The sequence below is a fragment of the Hyperolius riggenbachi genome, chromosome 1 (assembly GCF_040937935.1).
Source record: "Hyperolius riggenbachi isolate aHypRig1 chromosome 1, aHypRig1.pri, whole genome shotgun sequence".
Lineage (NCBI taxonomy): Eukaryota > Metazoa > Chordata > Amphibia > Anura > Hyperoliidae > Hyperolius > Hyperolius riggenbachi.
The window spans coordinates 331,371,389-331,391,838 of NC_090646.1; the positions used below are offsets into that span (position 1 = coordinate 331,371,389).

General features: G+C 43.7%; 1 protein-coding gene across 1 annotated transcript in view; it reads left to right on the forward strand.

Moving 5' to 3' along the window:
* The window catches only part of SSBP4 (single stranded DNA binding protein 4), a 707,712-nt gene that overhangs the window by 198,342 nt on the left and 488,920 nt on the right, over nt 1–20,450 (forward strand). The window contains exon 3 of the mRNA XM_068233899.1: nt 4,836–4,897. Within this exon, the coding sequence (XP_068090000.1) occupies nt 4,836–4,897 (62 nt within the window). The remainder of the gene's footprint in view (nt 1–4,835; nt 4,898–20,450) is intronic.

The window sequence follows — 20,450 nt, forward strand, 5'->3', positions numbered from 1 at the left end:
ACAGCAGTCAGGTCGGCAGTCTTACCCATGATTGCGGTTTTGAGTGATGAACCAGGCTGGGAGTTTTTAAAAGCCTCAGGAATGTTTTGCAGGTGTTTAGAGTTAATTAGTTGATTCAGATGATTAGGTTAATAGCTTGTTTAGAGAACCTTTTCATGATATGCTAATTTTTTGAGATAGGAATTTTTGGTTTTCATGAGCTGTATGCCAAAATCATCAATATTAAATCAATAAAAGGCCTGAACTACTTCAGTTGTGTGTAATGAATCTAAAATATATGAAAGTCTAATGTTTATCAGTACATTACAGAAAATAATGAACTTTATCACAATATGCAAATTTTTTGAGAAGGACCTGTAACATTTTTATTTTTATTCTTTGTTTTTATAACACTGACATTTTCTGTAGCACTTTTCCCTAAGCAATTTAGTAGTCACTAATTGTTCTTTGAAGGAATGCACAATCTAATGTTTACACCATAATCTAGGGCCATTTTGTGGAAAATTGATTAACGTAACAGTAGGAGTAAACTAGAGTGCCCAGAGAAAACACATTCAAAAACAAAATTCCTGTGGATAATATCCTATCCATGAATCAGACCTGGGACTCTGTGCTGTGAGGGAAGATTTATAGCCACTTGCCCAATGTATGGTGTATTGGTAAATTTTGGTAGAAGTAGAAAATCCATTTCCTTTCTAACGTTATGCACACACTTTAAATTTCTGTCACCTGGAACTATCATAGAGAACTATGTAATTATTATTTTGCTGCTAAATGACAAAAAAAGTGCACATTTTCAGAATGTTTACATGAAAAATGTATTGCATTGAAACATAAAAGCCTTTAAAAACATATTATTTGATATTCTCTCTTTACATGGATGACACATGTATGGACATTACTTGTTTATTAGGTACATTGCATGCACCAGGAAAAGTGGTACAATTTAGCCTTTTTAGGAAACACAAGTGACAGTGTTGCTGGTCAGCACAATACGGTACTTTTTCTTTTTTCTCTGTAATACATTTTTATTGAGGTTTTTAAAGTTTGCATACAATCTTGGTAGATAACAGTACACAAAAGCAGTAGCATTGTAAAGATTGTAAAGAAATAGTGATCTTAACATGGATAATATTTAGAGATTAACTATACAATCCAAGGAAATATGGAACATACCAAAAATACAATTGTAAATATGAACCAGGGGTAATAAGCATCAGGCTGTTGAGATCATGCGTCTTGAGACTACTTTTATCCTACACCACAAACCCATCCCTAACTCCTGATATACAGGGTGGATGGATAGTGCTGAGGAATAGAATTGGTTCTCACAGCAAATAGGAACCTTGATAAGGACCAGTTTATCATTGAGTCTCAATTGTGAAACCTTTTAATGTTGCCTTTGTATTATGGTATGTACAAAGAAAAGTGTTACCGTATTTACCTTCAAAGTGTTCAGAAAGGTGTATTAACTGTAATAAAAGTGCTGTATAATCGGAGCTAGGTAGATTTCGGACTCGTATAACATCACTTTGGAACTAAGTAACTGTGTAACTTTAACTATAACTGTAACTATGCTGCAAGGGCTTAGACTTTGGAGACAGCATGTTCTGTGGGTTAGGGTTTTATTTTACCAGGAACTCGGGCATTGAAAGTTGTGGGGGAGTCTCTGGTTTCTAGTACGAATTAGTCTTTCCATTAGAAGGTTGGAGTTGACTCGGTACTTTTTCTAAAGCTTTGCGGTATCATGACAGTAGACCCCCCTAAGGTATCTAAGTATGGGTGCACTGAATATTTTGCCTGAATGGCTTTTCTTGTTGAATTTAATGGAATGTATGACAAAAAAAAAAAAAACATTTTTTCCTCAGATATATCAGATTAGATTTTTATGTTGTTTGCGAGACATGACATGCAGTATTGCATTCTATAATCACAGCAAGAAGTGCGGTCCTTTCTCTCAGTCAGCTTTATTGGTCATGGGAAGCACTATTCCCCGACGCATAGATGGAAACAATCATAACTCTTCTTAGGTTGTACCACCTACCAAATATCATTGAATGTGAATAATACTGCAATGTTTGGTAAAGTCTTGATTATGTACTAGTTTATACTTTTTGGACCAATAGGTCAACGTTTTCCTTGTGTTATATTTTGTTTAATCTTGAGGAATGCGTGAGTTTTTGCGCATCCTTCAATGTTTGTATCTTTTTATGTCAAAATCACTAAAAAGATGTGTTTAAAAAAAAAGAGATGTATGCAGAAAAATGTGCACTTTCAGTTGTTTCCTGCATGAAAGAAATTGCATTAGTTGTGAACGAGTCCACTGATTTACTCCAGCTGTCAGTTCTAATGCAAATTTGCATGCAGGGGAAACTAAGTGCTCAAGTGTGAACTCTGCCTAACACCATATATGCAGTCCTGTATATGTTAAGACTACATACACTGCCATATGTACTCTAACATTCTTATTTGCAGCTCAATGTCTCTGTATACAATGACACTATAAACACAGGCCTATACAGTGGTGTATTTATCAGGAGAGCAGTCCCTGCAGATGCATTGGAGACCCAGAGGAGGGGTCAACTTATGCCTTATCTTCTTCCTGGTGCCACCTCTTGCATTCCCCCAATAGTTAGTGTCTCTTTCCCACATGCTGGGTTGCGCAGATGTACTGTAACTATCTTACCTTCTCTGCACCAGATTCAATCCATCCTCCTATACTGTAGGCTCTTGCCTCAGTCCTAGTCTTCTGCATATCACATGATGACTTGGGAACAGAATGAGCGACAGCAGCAGAGAAAGATGGGTTAGACCTGGCTCTAGTGGCACCATATCTTCATGAGTAGCCGGGGGAGGGAGAGGATAACATTTTGACTGAAATTGTTAGGGAGGTGAGAATGGTGACTGCACATGCTTTGGGGAAGGGAATGGTTGCTACACAGGTTGTGGGTGGCAGGCGGACGCATTTTTCAAATTATGGGTGGAATGGTCGGTGGCACATGCTATGGAAGAGTGGTGACCATACATTACAGGTGGGTGGGATGGTGGATGCATATGTCATGGGTGAGGGCAGTTTATGATGACTGCACATGTTATAAAGGTGCATGATGGCCACAAATATTATGGGGTGGAAAGGTGGATGCATGTGTTGTGTGTGTGTGGGAGGGGAGGTGAATGGATAGTTGCATGTTACAAGGGTGGGAAGTGTAATGGTGGCAATACATGTTGAGGAAGAATGATATGCTGCATGTTAACCATTTAAGTATGATGCTAATTGTAATTTAGGCACTGTTTTGATGCTGATGTGGCTGTCAGGGTGTAGATTCCAGCTCACCGACGTGCAACTCACCAACGTCGCGCGTTCTTGCCGCTCTTATCGCTCCCGCCGATCTCGCTGCTATCTCTCCGCTGCAGCTCACTCGCTTTGCTATCTCTATAATGGCAGAGTCCTTTGAGCAGGTCAGGAGCCGGTTTCATTGGCTCCTGACCCTAGCTTTCTCAATGTAAGTAACTCCCATTGGCTTGCATTGATAGACACGATCAAGAGCCAATAAAAAACTGCTCCTGACCGGCTCACATGAACTCTGCCATTGTAGAGATGGCAGAATGGTTGGACTATGGTTCCCGACGTGCGGCGTGGATGTTGGTTGCGGCAGGTATGTGCAGCGATTCATCGGTATTCTGCCGTTTCTGGTACCAGTGGTCTCTGGTCCTTAAGGTAGCAGAGACTGCTGGTACTTAAGTGGTTAAAGGTTGCCACAGGAATAAATAATATACAGGAACATGGAAACACACATACAGCTGATTGCAGTTCCCTATATGCAAAGGGTCGCAGGACTCCAGGATTGTTTGCACATCGTGGCCACCTCACTACCTGGACAGACTGTCATCATATTTTGGGAAGTTCAAAAAATGTCCCAACAAATGCAGAAGTGAATTGCAGGTTTTCTTTAGAAGTATTATACCATAATGTCATCCATCCTGTAAATCAAAAACACTGGAGTAAAGGTGGCCATACACTGGTCGATTTGCCATCAGATTCGACCAACAGATAGATCCCTCTCTGATCGAATCTGATCAGAGAGGGATCGTATGGCCACCTTTACAGCAAACAGATTGTGAACCGATTTCAGCCTGAAACCGTTCACAATCTGTTGTGGTGGTACTGCTGCTGCTGCTGCCCCCGCCCGCCCGCATACATTACCTGCTCCGCCGGCGCGACTGCAGTCTCCCGGTCACCGCTGCTCTGTCTGCGCTCTGGTCTCCAGATCCGGCATGCCTCACTTCTTCTAGCCCGGCAGGAAGTTTAAACAGTAGAGGGCGCTCTACTGTTTAAACTTCCTGCCGGGCTAGAAGAAGTGAGGCATGCCGGACCTGGAGACCAGAGCGCAGACGGAGCAGCGGTGACCGGGAGACTGCAGTCGCGCCGGCGGAGCAGGTAATGTATGCGGGCTCTATTGCGTCGGTCGTCGGGCACTCGAACGCCGCTAGCGATGCGCTCTTTACCCGCGGGCGATCGACGGTTATTTTCCGCACGGCACGATCGACGGGATCGGACGAAATGGATCGAAATTCGGCGTGTAGCGTGAACGATTGGCAGCAGATTCGATCCCAGTGATCGAATCTGCTGTCGAAACGGGCGCAAATCGGGCCAGTGTATGGCCTGCTTAAAGGTTGCACCAGACAGTCAGTACCTTTGCAATACCTTCATTCAAACTTTTGGTTGTAGATCTCTTGCCAAAGATCAAGTTAACCAATGTAATTATCTACCTCTAATGAGGTTTATCTAAGTACTGTTCACAGTTTAAATTATATTTTATCCTCTTTCCTTACAGATACGATGGGAGAAAAATATCACTTTAGGAGAGCCCCCTGGGTTTTTACACTCATGGTGGTGGTAAGCCTTCTTTTTGTATATTACCTGTTTTTACTTTCAGATATTAACACTATCAACAATAGGCATTTTATTGATTCATCTTAAAGCATCTTATAAAAAGAAAACCTTAAGAATTTTGAAGATAAACAAATTCTTTGTATTGCCCAGTCAGTTTTCCAAGGAATCTTTGTTAAAATAGGGTCCAGAGAAAGAGAGAGAGAGCTCGGAAGATCTATGACCTTAATAAGAATATTAATAAATTGTATAATAAGCTGATTACGTCATCAGATCCCCTGCTCAGAGGTCTCTATTTTCAGTTAAAGCAAACCTGTGAGGGAAAAGTATGAGATACTTACCTAAGTAGTGGGAAGCTTCTAGATGGTCGGGAGGCTTCCCAGATCCTCCTCATGCCCACTGCTGCTTGCCAGGACTTTCATCTTCTTGTGGCTGTGCTCTTGTCCAAGTAGGAGCTCCTTTATACTGGGTATGCATGAGTATGTGGAGGAAAAAAGCTGGGCACGAGCAGCTTCATTCTGCTGGGTATGCGGGTATCCGGTACTTTACTTGTACTTGCCCAGTACGGATCAGCACATATTTGGATGAGGCCATGGCCACAAGAGCTTGTTGAATGTATTAAGATCCAGTAAATTGATATTTATTTGCCAAGTGGCTGATGTTTCTCCTCTTCCTAAATGGAAACCACACTATATGGTGGCTTCTTTTTACTACTGGTACTATAAAGGAAATCGATAAGGCATTGATCATTCCAAAAGCTAACACCCAGAGGGCCTCACTGGCTTACACTATAAAATGTTTTCATATATTCTTGTTACTAAATTGAAGTACACGCTTCTTGTTGTCCTCAAAGAAATGCTTCATGCAACCTTGTCCCTCATACTCAGTCCCCTCATACAGTGCCCATACGTGTTAGGTGCATATCTTTAATAAATATGTATCTTAACATTTTAGCTAAAAACTTTGCTAAAGACTGTTCATTGCTATCATAGAATCCCTGGGATATGCTCTATGTTTTTTGTTATACAATATCAGTATAAACAATAACAGTACCCCATGTACTAGGCAGGGTAGCTACTATCCTTCACTCTTATCATGATTGATAGTCCAACCTCTTGCTATGGGCAATCTGCTGCTCTCTGTATCCCCCCCCCCCCTTCCATCCCAACACCTTTTCCCTATTAGACATGTATATGTAGCTTCATAGGCCTTACTTAAAGAGAACCGAGCTGTGGGGGGACACAGAGGCATGTCAAGTGGCAGAGAACATGCCTCTGTGTCCCCCCACAGCCGCGCTATAGCCCCCCCGAGATTGGCGAGATTATTACCCCTACAGGTTTAGCTCTCCCTGGCCGTGCCCCCTGCCGCTTACCCACCTCCCTGCACGCTGTGGATGAGAGACAGTCTCTCATTCCAGCATCGTGACCCAGAGGTCACGAAAGTAAAAGTGTGGTAAAAGTGTGGCCCACAGGAGCTGCAGGGAGCAGTGTTTTTTGCGACTAAATGATCTGCTCAGGCCCCTGGATCAGGTAGTCTACTTTTTTTTTTATTGTATGAGCCCACCTTTAAAAAAAATATATACAACCCTTCATATTAGCATGCTTTCCCAAGCTCTGTGAAAAGTTAATTTGTTCATTTTGACTTTGACCAGCCTACTAAGGAAATCCCCTACCTGGGTATCATATTAAAGCAGACATGAACTCTTGCACAGCAGACAAGTAAATTACATACATTTTCTGAGAAATCTACTTTGTATGTGTTTAGAGAAAGCAGCCTGATTAATTACTCCTTATCAGCAAATAATCAGCAAGTGTAAAACAGGTTCATCAGCTGTGTGTGGGTTGTGCTGGGAAGTGCTGTTTTTATGTGCTCCCAGGAATGTCCAGAAAGTAAATATTGCAGGTTTATGGTCGGAGTTCTACAAGTTGTAACAAAGAAATGTTTTTTTTCTTTAAAGGTTATTATGCTGCTGCTTATATTCTAGAGCAGAACAGATGTTCTGAGTTTAGGTCTACTTTAAAACTAAATATGATAGGTAACTGAAATACATTATGCCATATTAGTTCAGAATATGATGGATTATTAAATACAACTGAAGTGAGAGGGATACAGTGGGTTGCAAAAGTATTCAACCCCCTTGACGTTTTCCACATCTTGTCACATTACTGCGACAAACATGAATCAATTTTATTGGAATTCCACATAAAAGACCAATACAAAGTGGTGTACACGTGAGAAGTGGAACAAAAATCATACATGATTCCAAACATTATTTACAAATAAATAACTGCAAAGTGGTGTGTGCATAATTATTCGGCCCCTTTGATCTGAGTGCAGTCAGTTGCCTATAGACATTGCCTGATGAGTGCTAATGACTAAATAGAGTGCACCTGTGTGTAATGTAATGTCAGTACAAATACAGCTGCTCTGTGAGGGCCTCAGAGGTTGTCTAAGAGAATATTGGGAGCAACAACACCGTGAAGTCCAAAGAACACACAAGACAGGTCAGGGATCAAATTATTGAGAAATTTAAAACAGGCTTAGGCTACAAAAAGATTTCTAAAGCCTTGAACATCCCACGGAGCACTGTTCAAGCGATCATTCAGAAATGGAAGGAGTATGGCACAACTGTACACCTACCAAGACAAGGCCATCCACCTAAACTCACAGGCCGAACAAGGAGAGCGCTGATCAGAAATGCAGTCAAGAGGCCCATGGTGACTCTGGACGAGCTGCAGAGATCTACAGTTCAGGTGGGACACTCTGTCCATGGGACAACTATTAGTCATGCACTGTACAAAGTTGGCCTTTATGGAAGAGTGGCAAGAAGAAAGGCATTGTTAACAGAAAGCGTAAGAAGTCCCATTTGCAGTTTGCCACAAGCCATGTGGGGGACACAGCAACCATGTGGAAGAAGGTGCTCTGGTCAGATGAGACCAAAATGGAACTTTTTGGCCAAAATGCAAAACACTATGTGTGGGGAGTACTGCACGGCTTCCTTCCGAAGACCTGAACTCTCCAAGGCGGGAGGAGTCAGGCTGCGAGTAGGAAGGTAAGTCTGAGAGTGACACTCAGGAGAAAGTGTCACTAACAGGACGGGGAACCGCCTCCAATAGTGAGGTTTGTTCTCGAGGTCAGACAAGCCAGATCGTAACACACGGACAGATAAAATACAGATTCAGAAGGCAGAGGCGGAGTCTAGGTACAGGCAGAGTTCGGCAACAGGGTATCAGAAATATCGAGGTACAAGATCAAGAGGCAGAAGCAGAGTCTAAGGACGAGCCGGGGTTCAGCAACAGAGTATCAGAATAGCAAGGTACAAGATCAGAATACAAGAGGATGGTCAGGCAGGCAGAAGGTCATAACAGATAATCACAATCAAAGTAGTACTTTAAGCTATCAACAGAATCTAGCTAAGTGTAGGATTACAGCTCCAGCTGGTCCCGGCACACTTAAGGATCTGACTACGGGTCTGAGTGCTCCCACGTATGTGTTCGCAACGCCAGACAAAGAGCAAGTGAACAGCCAGCAGTATATATACACAAGGACCTCTCCAGGACCTCCCTAATTGCTGGACCAATGAGAGTAGTGGAAAATGTCAGCTGACCCGCCTGGTCAGCTGACTCCCTTCTGGCTGTTATTTAAGCTCTGCCTCTGTGTGCGCGCGCGTGTCACTCTGAATCTAGGTGGACTATCAGTCCCAGCCACACCAGTACTGTTTTGCAATGTATCCAGTGAACCGAGTGCGGGAGCCGCCTCCAATGCGGATTCCGCCGTTACCAATGCGGATTCCGCCGTTCTGCCTATGCGGCATGCGGCGTTTTTTCCGCGTTGTGACGCCTCACCTTGAGAGGCAGCGGCTTTTCCGCGTTTCATCACAATATCTATGTGTTAGAATGGCCCAGTCAAAGTCCAGATCTAAATCCTATCGAGAATCTGTGGCAAGATCTGAAAACTGCTGTTCACAAACGCTGTCCATCTAATCTGACTGAGCTTGAGCTGTTTTGCAAAGAAGAATGGGCAAGGATTTCAGTCTCTAGATGTGCAAAGCTGGTAGAGACATACCCTAAAAGACTGGCAGCTGTAATTGCAGCAAAAGGTGGTTCTACAAAGTAATGACTCAAGGGGGCGAATAATTATGCACACCCCACGTTGCAGTTATTTGTAAAAAATGTTTGGAATGATGTATGATTTTCGATCCACTTCTCACAGGTACACCACTTTGTATCGGTCTTTCACGTGGAATTCCAATAAAATTGATGCATGTTTGTGGCAGTAATGTTACAAAATGTGGAAAACTTCAAGGGGGCCGAATACTTTTGCAACCCACTGTATGTAGTCTGCCATATTTGTTTTCTTTTAAGCAATGCCAGTTTCCTGGATGCCCGGCTAATCCTCTGCCCCTAATACTTTCAGCCATAAACCCTGAACAAGCATGCAGCAGATCAGGTGTTTCTGACATTATTGTCAGATCTGACAAGATTAGCTGCATGCATGTTTCTGGTGTGATTCAGCCACTACTGCAACCACATAGATCAGCAGAGCTGCCAGGCAACTGGTATTGCTTAAAAGGAAATAGATATGGCAGCCTCCATGTTCTCCTCACTTCAGTTGTCCTTTAAGGATTTGGGGATGATTCCATATCTACATTTCAGAGATGGATTACATTGTATAAAATGGTTCTTTGACCTAAATTACATTTTATTTTTAGAAACCTTCCCTCACTTCCTTTCAAAGTCAGTTGAATACATTTATTTAGAACAAGAAAACTTTTAAGGTTAAATCCTAAAATATGTTACAAGACCTGGATAAGGGAACAGCTTAGCTGCTCCATCAGTAAAACTATGTTTTTTTTTATACGGTACCAAATATAAACTGATGCCTATTCCTCCTTCCACCCACTAAGGGTCTCTATTTTGGCAACCCACATTTTAAACAGGTTCTAACTGCCAGGTTCCGTTTTAGCTAGTGATCAAAGATCTGTTCATTCCATGTATTATTAAGGCACACCCAGTGGACTCCAGAAGATGAAAGGTTCTGGTTTATCCAGATCAAGCAATATCTAGCCACTTCGCCCACTGCCTGTAGGACAGTTGACCTCTGCCCTTTGAACCCATTTGTCACTCATTTGTCAATAGGTGCAGTGTGTTGGCTATACAGATAGTGGGCAGTACATACAGATAAGAGGTAGACCAACCACAGGAAAACCCTCATATGTGCAGGGAGACAGATTGTGGGATGGCCTTTAACTTTAAATAATGGTAAAGTGAAAACTGTCTAAATATTTGAAAACCAAACAAAAACCCTCTGTCTCAATAGGATCTACTTAAACACTTCCTCTGTATCCTTCAGGATATGTGGGAAACCAGCAACTTTCTCCATACTGCCGGGAAGTGAGGGTAGGGTTAAGCTTTAAGTCAGAAATTTTGGAAGTTTTTTAGCAAACTACAAGGCTGGAAATTACAGTCAACGAGCCACAGGGACTAATTTTTGGCAGCTACGAGTAGAGTTGCATGAGATGGTACTTCAGAGCTTATTTGTTTAATTAAGAGTCTGGTAAATTAAAGCAAGTCATAGATGATATTTTTCGAGCACACATCTATATATATAATAGACTAAGTGCCTCAACCTTCAAACAAGAAGAAGAAGTACTTTGCATGAGAAAATGTATGCGTGCTCAAACACCAAGTTTAAGGCCTCTTTTCCACGGACTGTTGAGCTGTGTGCTCAGCAAGCAGTTACCAGGCAGCAGTGAGCAGATACCAGGCAGCAACAAGCAGTTACCAGGCAGCAGCAAGCAGTTATCAGTCAGCAGTGAGCAGATACCAGGCAGCAACAAGCAGTTACCAGGCAGCAGCAAGCAGATACCAGGCAGCAGTGAGCAGATACCAGGCAGCAACAAGCAGTTACCAGGCAGCAACAAGCAGTTACCAGGCAGCAGTGAGCAGATACCAGGCAGCAGTGAGCAGTTACCAGGCAGCAGCAAGCAGTTACCAGGCAGCAGCAAGCAGTTACCAGGCAGCAGCAAGCAGTTACCAGGCAGCAGCAAGCAGTTACCAGGCAGCAGCGAGCAGTTACCAGGCAGCAGTGAGCAGTTACCAGGCAGCAGTGAGCAGTTACCAGGCAGCAGTGAGCAGTTGTGAGAGTTTGAGAGCCATTTCACTGCCTATTCACAGTCCATGGAAAAGAGGCCTTACCCTAGCAAGTCTGACATTGCAAATCTGGCCTAATTGGCTATTCATGAGGCAATGCTCATGCAAATGCATTCACAAACCAATACCACAAAGCAGTCACCCTGCTACATGCTACATTAGCACTATCCGGCTTAGTGCACACCAGAGCGGTTCGGCAGCGTTTTGCGATCCACTTGCGGCTGCGGATACGCTTGGGTAATGTATTTCAATGGGCTGGTGCACACCAGAGCGGGAGGCGTTTTGCTGAAACGCATACTCCCGAGGTGAGGCATTTTTTGGATTGCGGAGGCGTTTCTGCCTCCAATGTAAAGTATAGGAAAAACGCAAACCGCTTTGAAAAACGGCAGTTCAGAGCGGTTTTGCAGGCGTTTTTGTTACAGAAGCTGTTCAGTAACAGCTTTACTGTAACAATATATGAAATCTACTACACCAAAAACGCTTTACAAAACCGCAAAATGCTAGGTGAAATGCTACAGAAAAATAAGAAAAAGCGTTTCAAAATCTGCTAGCATATTGCGGATCTGCTAGCAGTTTTTGGTGTGCTCCAGGCCTCCAGGAGCGCCATGGGGAGGATTCCCAATGCCCCATTTTTATACAACTGGGGGGACCGCAGGGTCCCAGGCTCTCTAACTGCCTGGAAACCACAGCGGCACCCCGGAGGGGGAGGCTGGGTGGCGTGGACGACCCCTCCCCCCCCCCAAGTGTGGCCAGCGCCGGGGAGAGCCGTCTGCACCCACCTCCCAATATTAAAAACAGGCACTTACCTTAACGTCCATTGCGTTCTGCTACATGCGCATTAATTTGGGGGCACCACATGAGAAAGGAGAGAAGCATGGGTCACCCCGAGCTTTAGAGCTCAGGGCTGGCTCACATACAGCACTCCAGAGGGTGGGGGGGGGGGAGGAGGACAGGCGCACTCACTCCAGGGTTCACACCACCAGAGCAAGCCATCCACCACCTGCCTCCAAAGGATACAAACTGCACAAAATGCTTTCCATGAGAAAATTAATGCGCATGTAGCAGAACCCAATGGACGTTAAGGTAAGTGGCTGTTTTTAATATTAGGAGGTGGGTGCGGACGGCTCTCCCCAGCGCTGGCCACGCTTGGGGGGGGGGGGCGGCTGCGCCACCCAGCCTCCCACTCCGGGGTGCCGCTGTGGTTCCCAGGCAGCGAGAGAGCACTTTGCAGTATTGGTTTTTTGACCCTGCATAGTTTGGCATGCGAAAGCAAATGCATATTTGCATGAGCATTGCCTCATGAAAGCCAATTAGGCCGGATTTGCAAAGCCAGACTTGCTAGGGTTAAACTTGGTGTTTGAGCACGCATACATTTTCTCATGGAAAGCCTACTTCTTCTTGCATCAAGGTTGAGGCACGTACTCTATTAGATAGATAGATGCGGCGTATGCTACGACGCGGGTTGGCTAGTATTTTTATATTACTTTGCGTGGCTACTTTCATAAAAATCCTTTATAGGAAAACAATAAGGACTGTATTTAATTTGGTAAAATTGCTACAGCATTTACTATAAGGATCCTAGAAGTCCATAATCTTAACCAAAATAGAAGGACTTTTGCATATTTCCTGTCTAATGCTAAATATGGTTGCACAAGCAGTCACAAGAGTTCAGGGAGAAATTCACACTACTAATTGTTCACCAAATCATTTTATTTAATCAGGTTTCCATGTTTAATTATGAGCTCTTTAAGTAATCTTTCAGATCCATTCCCAATCTTCTGTTGCTCTGCTCACTGTACAAAAAAGAACAGCAAGATAATCAACCTAGTCACTGTGCTGGTTCTTGTAGTACTGGGTGTTCCTTGCCTTGTTCTTGCTAATGTGTTTTACATTATATGATCAAAGAATGTACCATATATTCCGGCACATAAGACGACTGGACGTATAAGACGACCCCCCAACTTTTCCAGTTAAAACATAGCGTTTGGGATATACTCGCTGTATAAGACTACCCCTTTTCCAACACACACAAAATAACATTTTAAAAAAATCCTATACTGGTGCCATGTATGAACAGATACTGGTGCTGTACCCAGTATATAGCAATATACAGGTGACTGACTGGTTGGATTGGTCAACTCTCCGTCTCCATAATCGGATTGGTCAGCTCTACCTGTCTTAAATCGGATTGGTCAGAAAGCGATCGCGCTGTGCTCATAAAACACGCCTCTTCCACCAGTCTGGCCCACCCTATCCTGTTACCGCCTCTCAGATCTCGCTATGCTGAGTACTGAGTTTTCTCGCTGTGTATTATTAATAACTGATTTTGCGAGGATTTTTTTTTTTTTTAGCAAACGTGGAGTTACATTTTAATGGTCACAAAGGGTGTGGGCTAGTTTGTCTCTACAGGGTTAGAAATCTTTACTGTAGTAGTAGACAGGTGTGATCAGTATAAACACTTCAAAGTGCAATTCATGGTATTTAAGTCTTTAACAGGTGTGAAATGAAAATTCTCACTAGTACGAGAGGTGTAAACAATATTAACCACTTCACCACTGAGGGGTTTTACCCCTTGAGCACCAGAGCAATTTTCACCTTTCAGCGCTCCTTCCATTCATTCGTCTATAACTTTATCATTACTTATCGCAATAAAATGAACTATATCTTGTTTTTTTCGCCACCAATTAGGCTTTCTTTAGGTGGGACAATATGCCAAGAATTATTTTATTCTAAATGTGTTTTAATGGGAAAATAGGAAACAATGTGGGAAAAAAAATCATTATTTTTCAGTTTTCGGCCATTATAGTTTTTAAATAATGCATGCTAGTGTAATTAAAATCCATGAAATTTATTTGCCCATTTTTACCGGTTATTACACCGTTTAAATTATGTCCCTATCACATTGTATGGCGCAAATATTTTATTTGGAAATAAAGGTGCATTTTTTTCAGTTTTGCGTCCATCCCTAATTACAAGCCCATAGTTTATAAAGTAACAGTGTTATACCCTCTTAATATAAATATTTTGAGAGTTCAGTCCCTAAGGTTTTTTTTATGTTTTTTTTTGTTTTGTTTTTTGTTTTTTGTAAAAAAAAAATGTATTACAAAAAAAAAAATGTTAACAATTGGGGAGTGTGGGAGTTAATGAGTTAATTTATAATGTAAAATAATGTATTTGTATATGAAAAATGCTTATGACTGTAGTTTTACTATTTGGCCACAAGATGGCCACAGTAATTTTTTGGAAATGCGTCCTGCAAGCGTAGGAAGTACGCTTGCAGGAAGTTCAGGGAGGCTGGGAAACTTTTTTTTCACAATGATCGCGCTGCTTCTCATAGAAGCAGCCGATCATTGCTGTAGGGCTGAGATCAACAAACGGGAATGGTTTTTCCCGTTCATTGATCTCCAGGCGAGCGGGCGGCGGCGTGCACGAGAGCACGCACGAGCCAGAGGGAGCGCGGACATCGGCGGTAGCGGCGGAGGGTGCGTGTATTTACGCCCCTGGTGGTCAAAGGGTGTTTAAAGGGGCACCCGTGGTGGTAAAGTGGTTAAACATCCCAGTGGTAAGGACTCACCTTAAAGTCATGAGTTTTTTTTCCACTGGCTGTTCCCTGCCTATTTATGAGAGAGAGTTATATTTACAGGTAAAGTACAGAAAATAGTACACCCCTTATAAATTCCAAGGTTTTATGTATAAGGGCATAATTAAAAAAAATCATCTGGCTTAGCAGGTTCTAGAACAGTGATGGCTAACCTTGGCACTCCAGCTGTGACAAAACAACAATACCCATCATGACTCTGCCTCCCAGAGTTATGCCTAGAGCTGTCAGAATATTGAAATACCTCATGGGACTTGTAGTTCCACCACAGCTGGAGTGCCAAGGTTAGCCATCACTGTTCTAGAATAATTGAAATACTAGCTGGTGGCACGCGATACACTGCGTGGGGCAAGAATACGAATGGATGTCACCATCCTTTCACGCATGTGCCATTTAATCAATGATGTGGCCAATCAGCGGGACAGGGCAGGAGAGGGCATGTGCAGGGTAGTCAGACACAGGGTCCTACTACAGATGATGAATGAGATGCAACCTTGTTAATCGTCATGATTTTTCTGTATAAATCGTTGGTTGTTACGATGAAAAAAGTCATTTAAATATATCATATAGGAGACACACACAGTGATATTAGAGAAGTGAAATTAAGTTTATTGGATTTACAGAACGTGTGCAATAATTGTGCAAATAATTGTTTAAACAAAATTAGGCAGGTGCATAAATTTGGGCACCAAAAAAAGAAATGAAATCAATATTTAGTAGATCCTCCTTTTGCAGAAATTACAGCCTCTAAATGCTTCCTGTAGGTTCCAATGAGAGTCTGGATTCTGGTTGAAGGTATTTTGAACCATTGCTCTTTACAAAACATCTCTAGTTAATTCAGGTTTGATGGCTTCCGAGCATGGACAGCTCTCTTTAACTCACACCACAGATTTTCAATTTATATTCAGGTCTGGGGACTGAGATGGCCATTCCAGAATATTGTATTTGTTCTTCTGCATGAATGCCTTAGTGGATTTTGAGCAGTGTTTAGGGTCATTGTCTTGTTGAAAGATCCAGCCCCGGTGCAGCTCCAGCTTTGTAACTGATTCCTGGACATTGGTCTCCAGAATCTGCTGATACTGAGTGGAATCCATACGTCCCTCAACTTTGACAAGATTCCCAGTCCCTGTACTGGCCACACAGCCCCACAGCATGATTTTTCCTCCATGCATAACGCCCCTTTTTATGCCCAAATAGCTCAATTTTAATTAATTAGTCTACAGCACCAAATGAAGCTGGCTTGTCCAAATTTGCTTTAACATACCTCAAGCGGCTCTGTTTGTGCTTTAGGTGGAGAAAAGACTTCCTCTGCATCACTCTCGCATACAGTATCTCCTTGTGTAAAGTGCGATGAATGGTTGAATGATGCACAGTGACACAGTGATTTTTCTTGGTCTGCCACTTCGAGCCTTAACTTGAACTGAGCCTGTGGTCTTCCATTTCCTCAATATGTTCCTAACTGTGGAAATTGACAGCTGAAATCTCTAAGACAGCTTTCTGTATCCTTCCTCTAACAATCTATATCTTCAGGTCATTTGAGAGTTGTTTTAACACCCCAATGTTGCTACTCTTCAGTGAAAATTAAAAGAGGAGGGAAACTTACAATCAACCCCCTTAAATACCCTTTCTCATAATTGGATTAACCTGTGTATGTAGGTCAGGGGTCACTGAGCTTACCAAGCCAATTTGAATTCCAAAAAATAGTTCTAAAGCTTTTGGAATCAATAAAATGCCAACATTTATGCACCTGCCTAATTTTATTTAAAGTGAATATTTACCAACTTAAAAATAAAAAAGTCAGATACTCACCTAAGGAGAGGAAAGGCTCGGTCCTAATGGGCCTTCCCTCTCCTCTCCCGGTGCCCGGTCCCGCGCAGGATCCCCCGTAGCAGTATTCGACCAGTTCGGTCAAATACTGCCACTTCCGCAGCCGAAGGGAGCTTTCGGAAGCCTTCGGGAGCACTCGGGCTCCCGAAGACGGGCCACTCCATACTACGCATGCGCGAGCGCCCTCTATGACGCACTCGCGCGTGCGTAGTATGGAGCGGCCCGTCTTCGGAAGCCCGAGTGCTCCCGAAGACCTCCGAAGTCCCTGCGGCGGCGGACGCGAACGGGGGAGCCAGCGCAGCACCGAGGGCACCGGGAGAGGAGAGGGAAGGCTCATTAGGACCGGGCCTTCCCTCTCCTTAGGTGAGTAACTGACTTTTTTATTCTTAAATTGATAAACATTGGCTTTAAACAAAATATTGCGCACTTCCTGTAAATCCAATAAACTTAATTTCACTTCTCAAATATCACGGTGTGTGTCTCCTATTTGATATATTTAACTGTCATTTTTTATCGTAACAACCAACGATTTATACAGGAAAATCATGACGATTAACAAGGTTGCCCAAACCTTCGCATCCCACTGTATAATTTATACTTCACTGGAGGTACTCTTTTATACTGTATGAAGTTTAGTGATGTCTTCATTGTAATTCAGCTGTATACTAACATTAGATACTTTAGATATATATGATATACTTAGCTCATTGCCAGCCAGATCCTATGCCCAAAATGTTTTCTAGCAGTGATCATCACCAATACAGAGTGCAGATGTTACCAAATGCATAAAAATGAGCGCTGAAAAAGTGGGAACTTTTGTGAACAAGGAGTTACATTTATTTTAATGAACATTTTCTCTGTTTTCATAAACTTGCACATTTTTACAAAAAGTTCAGCAAAGAAAAAGTGGGCCATATATAGTCATCATTAAAACGAACACAATATTAAAACGGTCAGGAAAGGATGCTCCCATAAAAACAGTTTCACTTTAACCAAGCTGAATTGTGGTATCCTCTTTTTAGTGCCTTTAAACCTAAAGCCAAAATCTCCCCTCCCCACCAAAAAAGAAGAGGGCTAGTGGTGACTAGTTCTGCACTACCTTGCATTGCTCCCCATTCATGGCTCCATTTTCAATTTTGTAGTAAGGTGTGCAGAATCCTCCCCTCCCAGTTGCCGATCTAAATGCTTGGAACTAGGACAGACTGTCATTTCTCCTAAACCTGGCTGGCCCTTGCTCTCATAGATTAATGTTAGGCTACTAGTGTCAGTCTTTGGGAACTAGGACCAGCTGGAAAGAGGAGAACCGACATGGTAAAAGTTCTAAACATTCTGACAAGTGCTTAGAGGAGGCAACACACCACACTACGCTACTGGAACCTTTGCGGCATGCAAAGGTTATCACGCGCACATCGTTACTTCGCGTGATAAGCGAAGCACATGAAACGCGCATGTGATCGCACGCAAACCTTTGCTTATCACGTGAAGTAACGCTGTGCGCGTGATGACCTTTGCACGCCGCAGATTGCGTGATAACTGCTGTGATAGCAGTTATGACGCTATAGTGAGTTAAGCACATAGTGTGAACAAGCCCTTAACAAGAAAATTCAGCTGACCAGCTCAGTACTTCTCTGCATTGCACCTGGCTCTTTATATGCATTTTCCAGTAGTGTAGTGGGGTGTGTTGCCTCCTCTAAGCACTTGTCAGCAGTTATCACGCTATAGTGAATCAAGCTCTATGAGTGTTTCCATTTTTTTTTAAAGCGCTGGCGATTTTAGAAATCACTCTAAAAGCGCTTGTACAATGTTTTTCTATGAAAGTGTTCACATGTGAGCGCTACATGTACCATTTTCTGAGCGCTTTGGCTCAATGAAAGGTATAGGGAAATCGCAAAGCGCTTGAAAAGGGTTTTGTATAGCAATTTCCCGAGCGCTTTTATGAATAAACTAGCCAACCCGCGTCGTAGCATACGCCGCATCTATCTATCTAATAGAGTACGTGCCTCAACCTTGATGCAAGAAGAAGTAGGCTTTCCATGAGAAAATGTATGCGTGCTCAAACACCAAGTTTAACCCTAGCAAGTCTGGCTTTGCAAATCCGGCCTAATTGGCTTTCATGAGGCAATGCTCATGCAAATATGCATTTGCTTTCGCATGCCAAACTATGCAGGGTCAAAAAACCAATACTGCAAAGTACTCTCTCGCTGCCTGGGAACCACAGCGGCACCCCGGAGTGGGAGGCTGGGTGGCGCAGCCGCCCCCCCCCCCCCCCAAGCGTGGCCAGCGCTGGGGAGAGCCGTCCGCACCCACCTCCTAATATTAAAAACAGCCACTTACCTTAACGTCCATTGGGTTCTGCTACATGCGCATTAATTTTCTCATGGAAAGCATTTTGTGCAGTTTGTATCCTTTGGAGGCAGGTGGTGGATGGCTTGCTCTGGTGGTGTGAACCCTGGAGTGAGTGCGCCTGTCCTCCTCCCCCCCCCCCACCCTCTGGAGTGCTGTATGTGAGCCAGCCCTGAGCTCTAAAGCTCGGGGTGACCCATGCTTCTCTCCTTTCTCATGTGGTGCCCCCAAATTAATGCGCATGTAGCAGAACGCAATGGACGTTAAGGTAAGTGCCTGTTTTTAATATTGGGAGGTGGGTGCAGACGGCTCTCCCCGGCGCTGGCCACACTTGGGGGGGGGGGGGGTCGTCCACGCCACCCAGCCTCCCCCTCCGGGGTGCCGCTGTGGTTTCCAGGCAGTGAGAGAGCCTGGGACCCTGCGGTCCCCCCAGTTGTATAAAAAGGGGGCATTGGGAATCCTCTCCATGGCGCTCCTGGAGGCCTGGAGCACACCAAAAACTGCTAGCAGATCCGCAAAATGCTAGCAGATTTTGAAACGCTTTTTCTTATTTTTCTGTAGCATTTCACCTAGCATTTTGCGGTTTTGTAAAGCGTTTTTGGTGTAGTAGATTTCATATATTGTTACAGTAAAGCTGTTACTGAACAGCTTCTGTAACAAAAACGCCTGCAAAACCGCTCTGAACTGCCGTTTTTCAAAGCGGTTTGCGTTTTTCCTATACTTTACATTGGAGGCAGAAACGCCTCCGCAATCCAAAAAATGCCTCACCTCGGGAGTATGCGTTTCAGCAAAACGCCTCCCGCTCTGGTGTGCACCAGCCCATTGAAATACATTACCCAAGCGTATCCGCAGCCGCAAGTGGATCGCAAAACGCTGCCGAACCGCTCTGGTGTGCACTAAGCCGGATAGTGCTAATGTAGCATGTAGCAGGGTGACTGCTTTGTGGTATTGGTTTGTGAATGCATTTGCATGAGCATTGCCTCATGAATAGCCAATTAGGCCAGATTTGCAATGTCAGACTTGCTAGGGTAAGGCCTCTTTTCCATGGACTGTGAATAGGCAGTGAAATGGCTCTCAAACTCTCACAACTGCTCACTGCTGCCTGGTAACTGCTCACTGCTGCCTGGTAACTGCTCACTGCTGCCTGGTAACTGCTCGCTGCTGCCTGGTAACTGCTTGCTGCTGCCTGGTAACTGCTTGCTGCTGCCTGGTAACTGCTTGCTGCTGCCTGGTAACTGCTCACTGCTGCCTGGTATCTGCTCACTGCTGCCTGGTAACTGCTTGTTGCTGCCTGGTAACTGCTTGTTGCTGCCTGGTATCTGCTCACTGCTGCCTGGTAACTGCTTGTTGCTGCCTGGTAACTGCTTGTTGCTGCCTGGTAACTGCTTGTTGCTGCCTGGTAACTGCTTGTTGCTGCCTGGTATCTGCTCACTGCTGCCTGGTATCTGCTTGCTGCTGCCTGGTAACTGCTTGTTGCTGCCTGGTATCTGCTCACTGCTGCCTGGTAACTGCTTGCTGAGCACACAGCTCAACAGTCCGTGGAAAAGAGGCCTTAAACTTGGTGTTTGAGCACGCATACATTTTCTCATGCAAAGTACTTCTTCTTCTTGTTTGAAGGTTGAGGCACTTAGTCTATTAT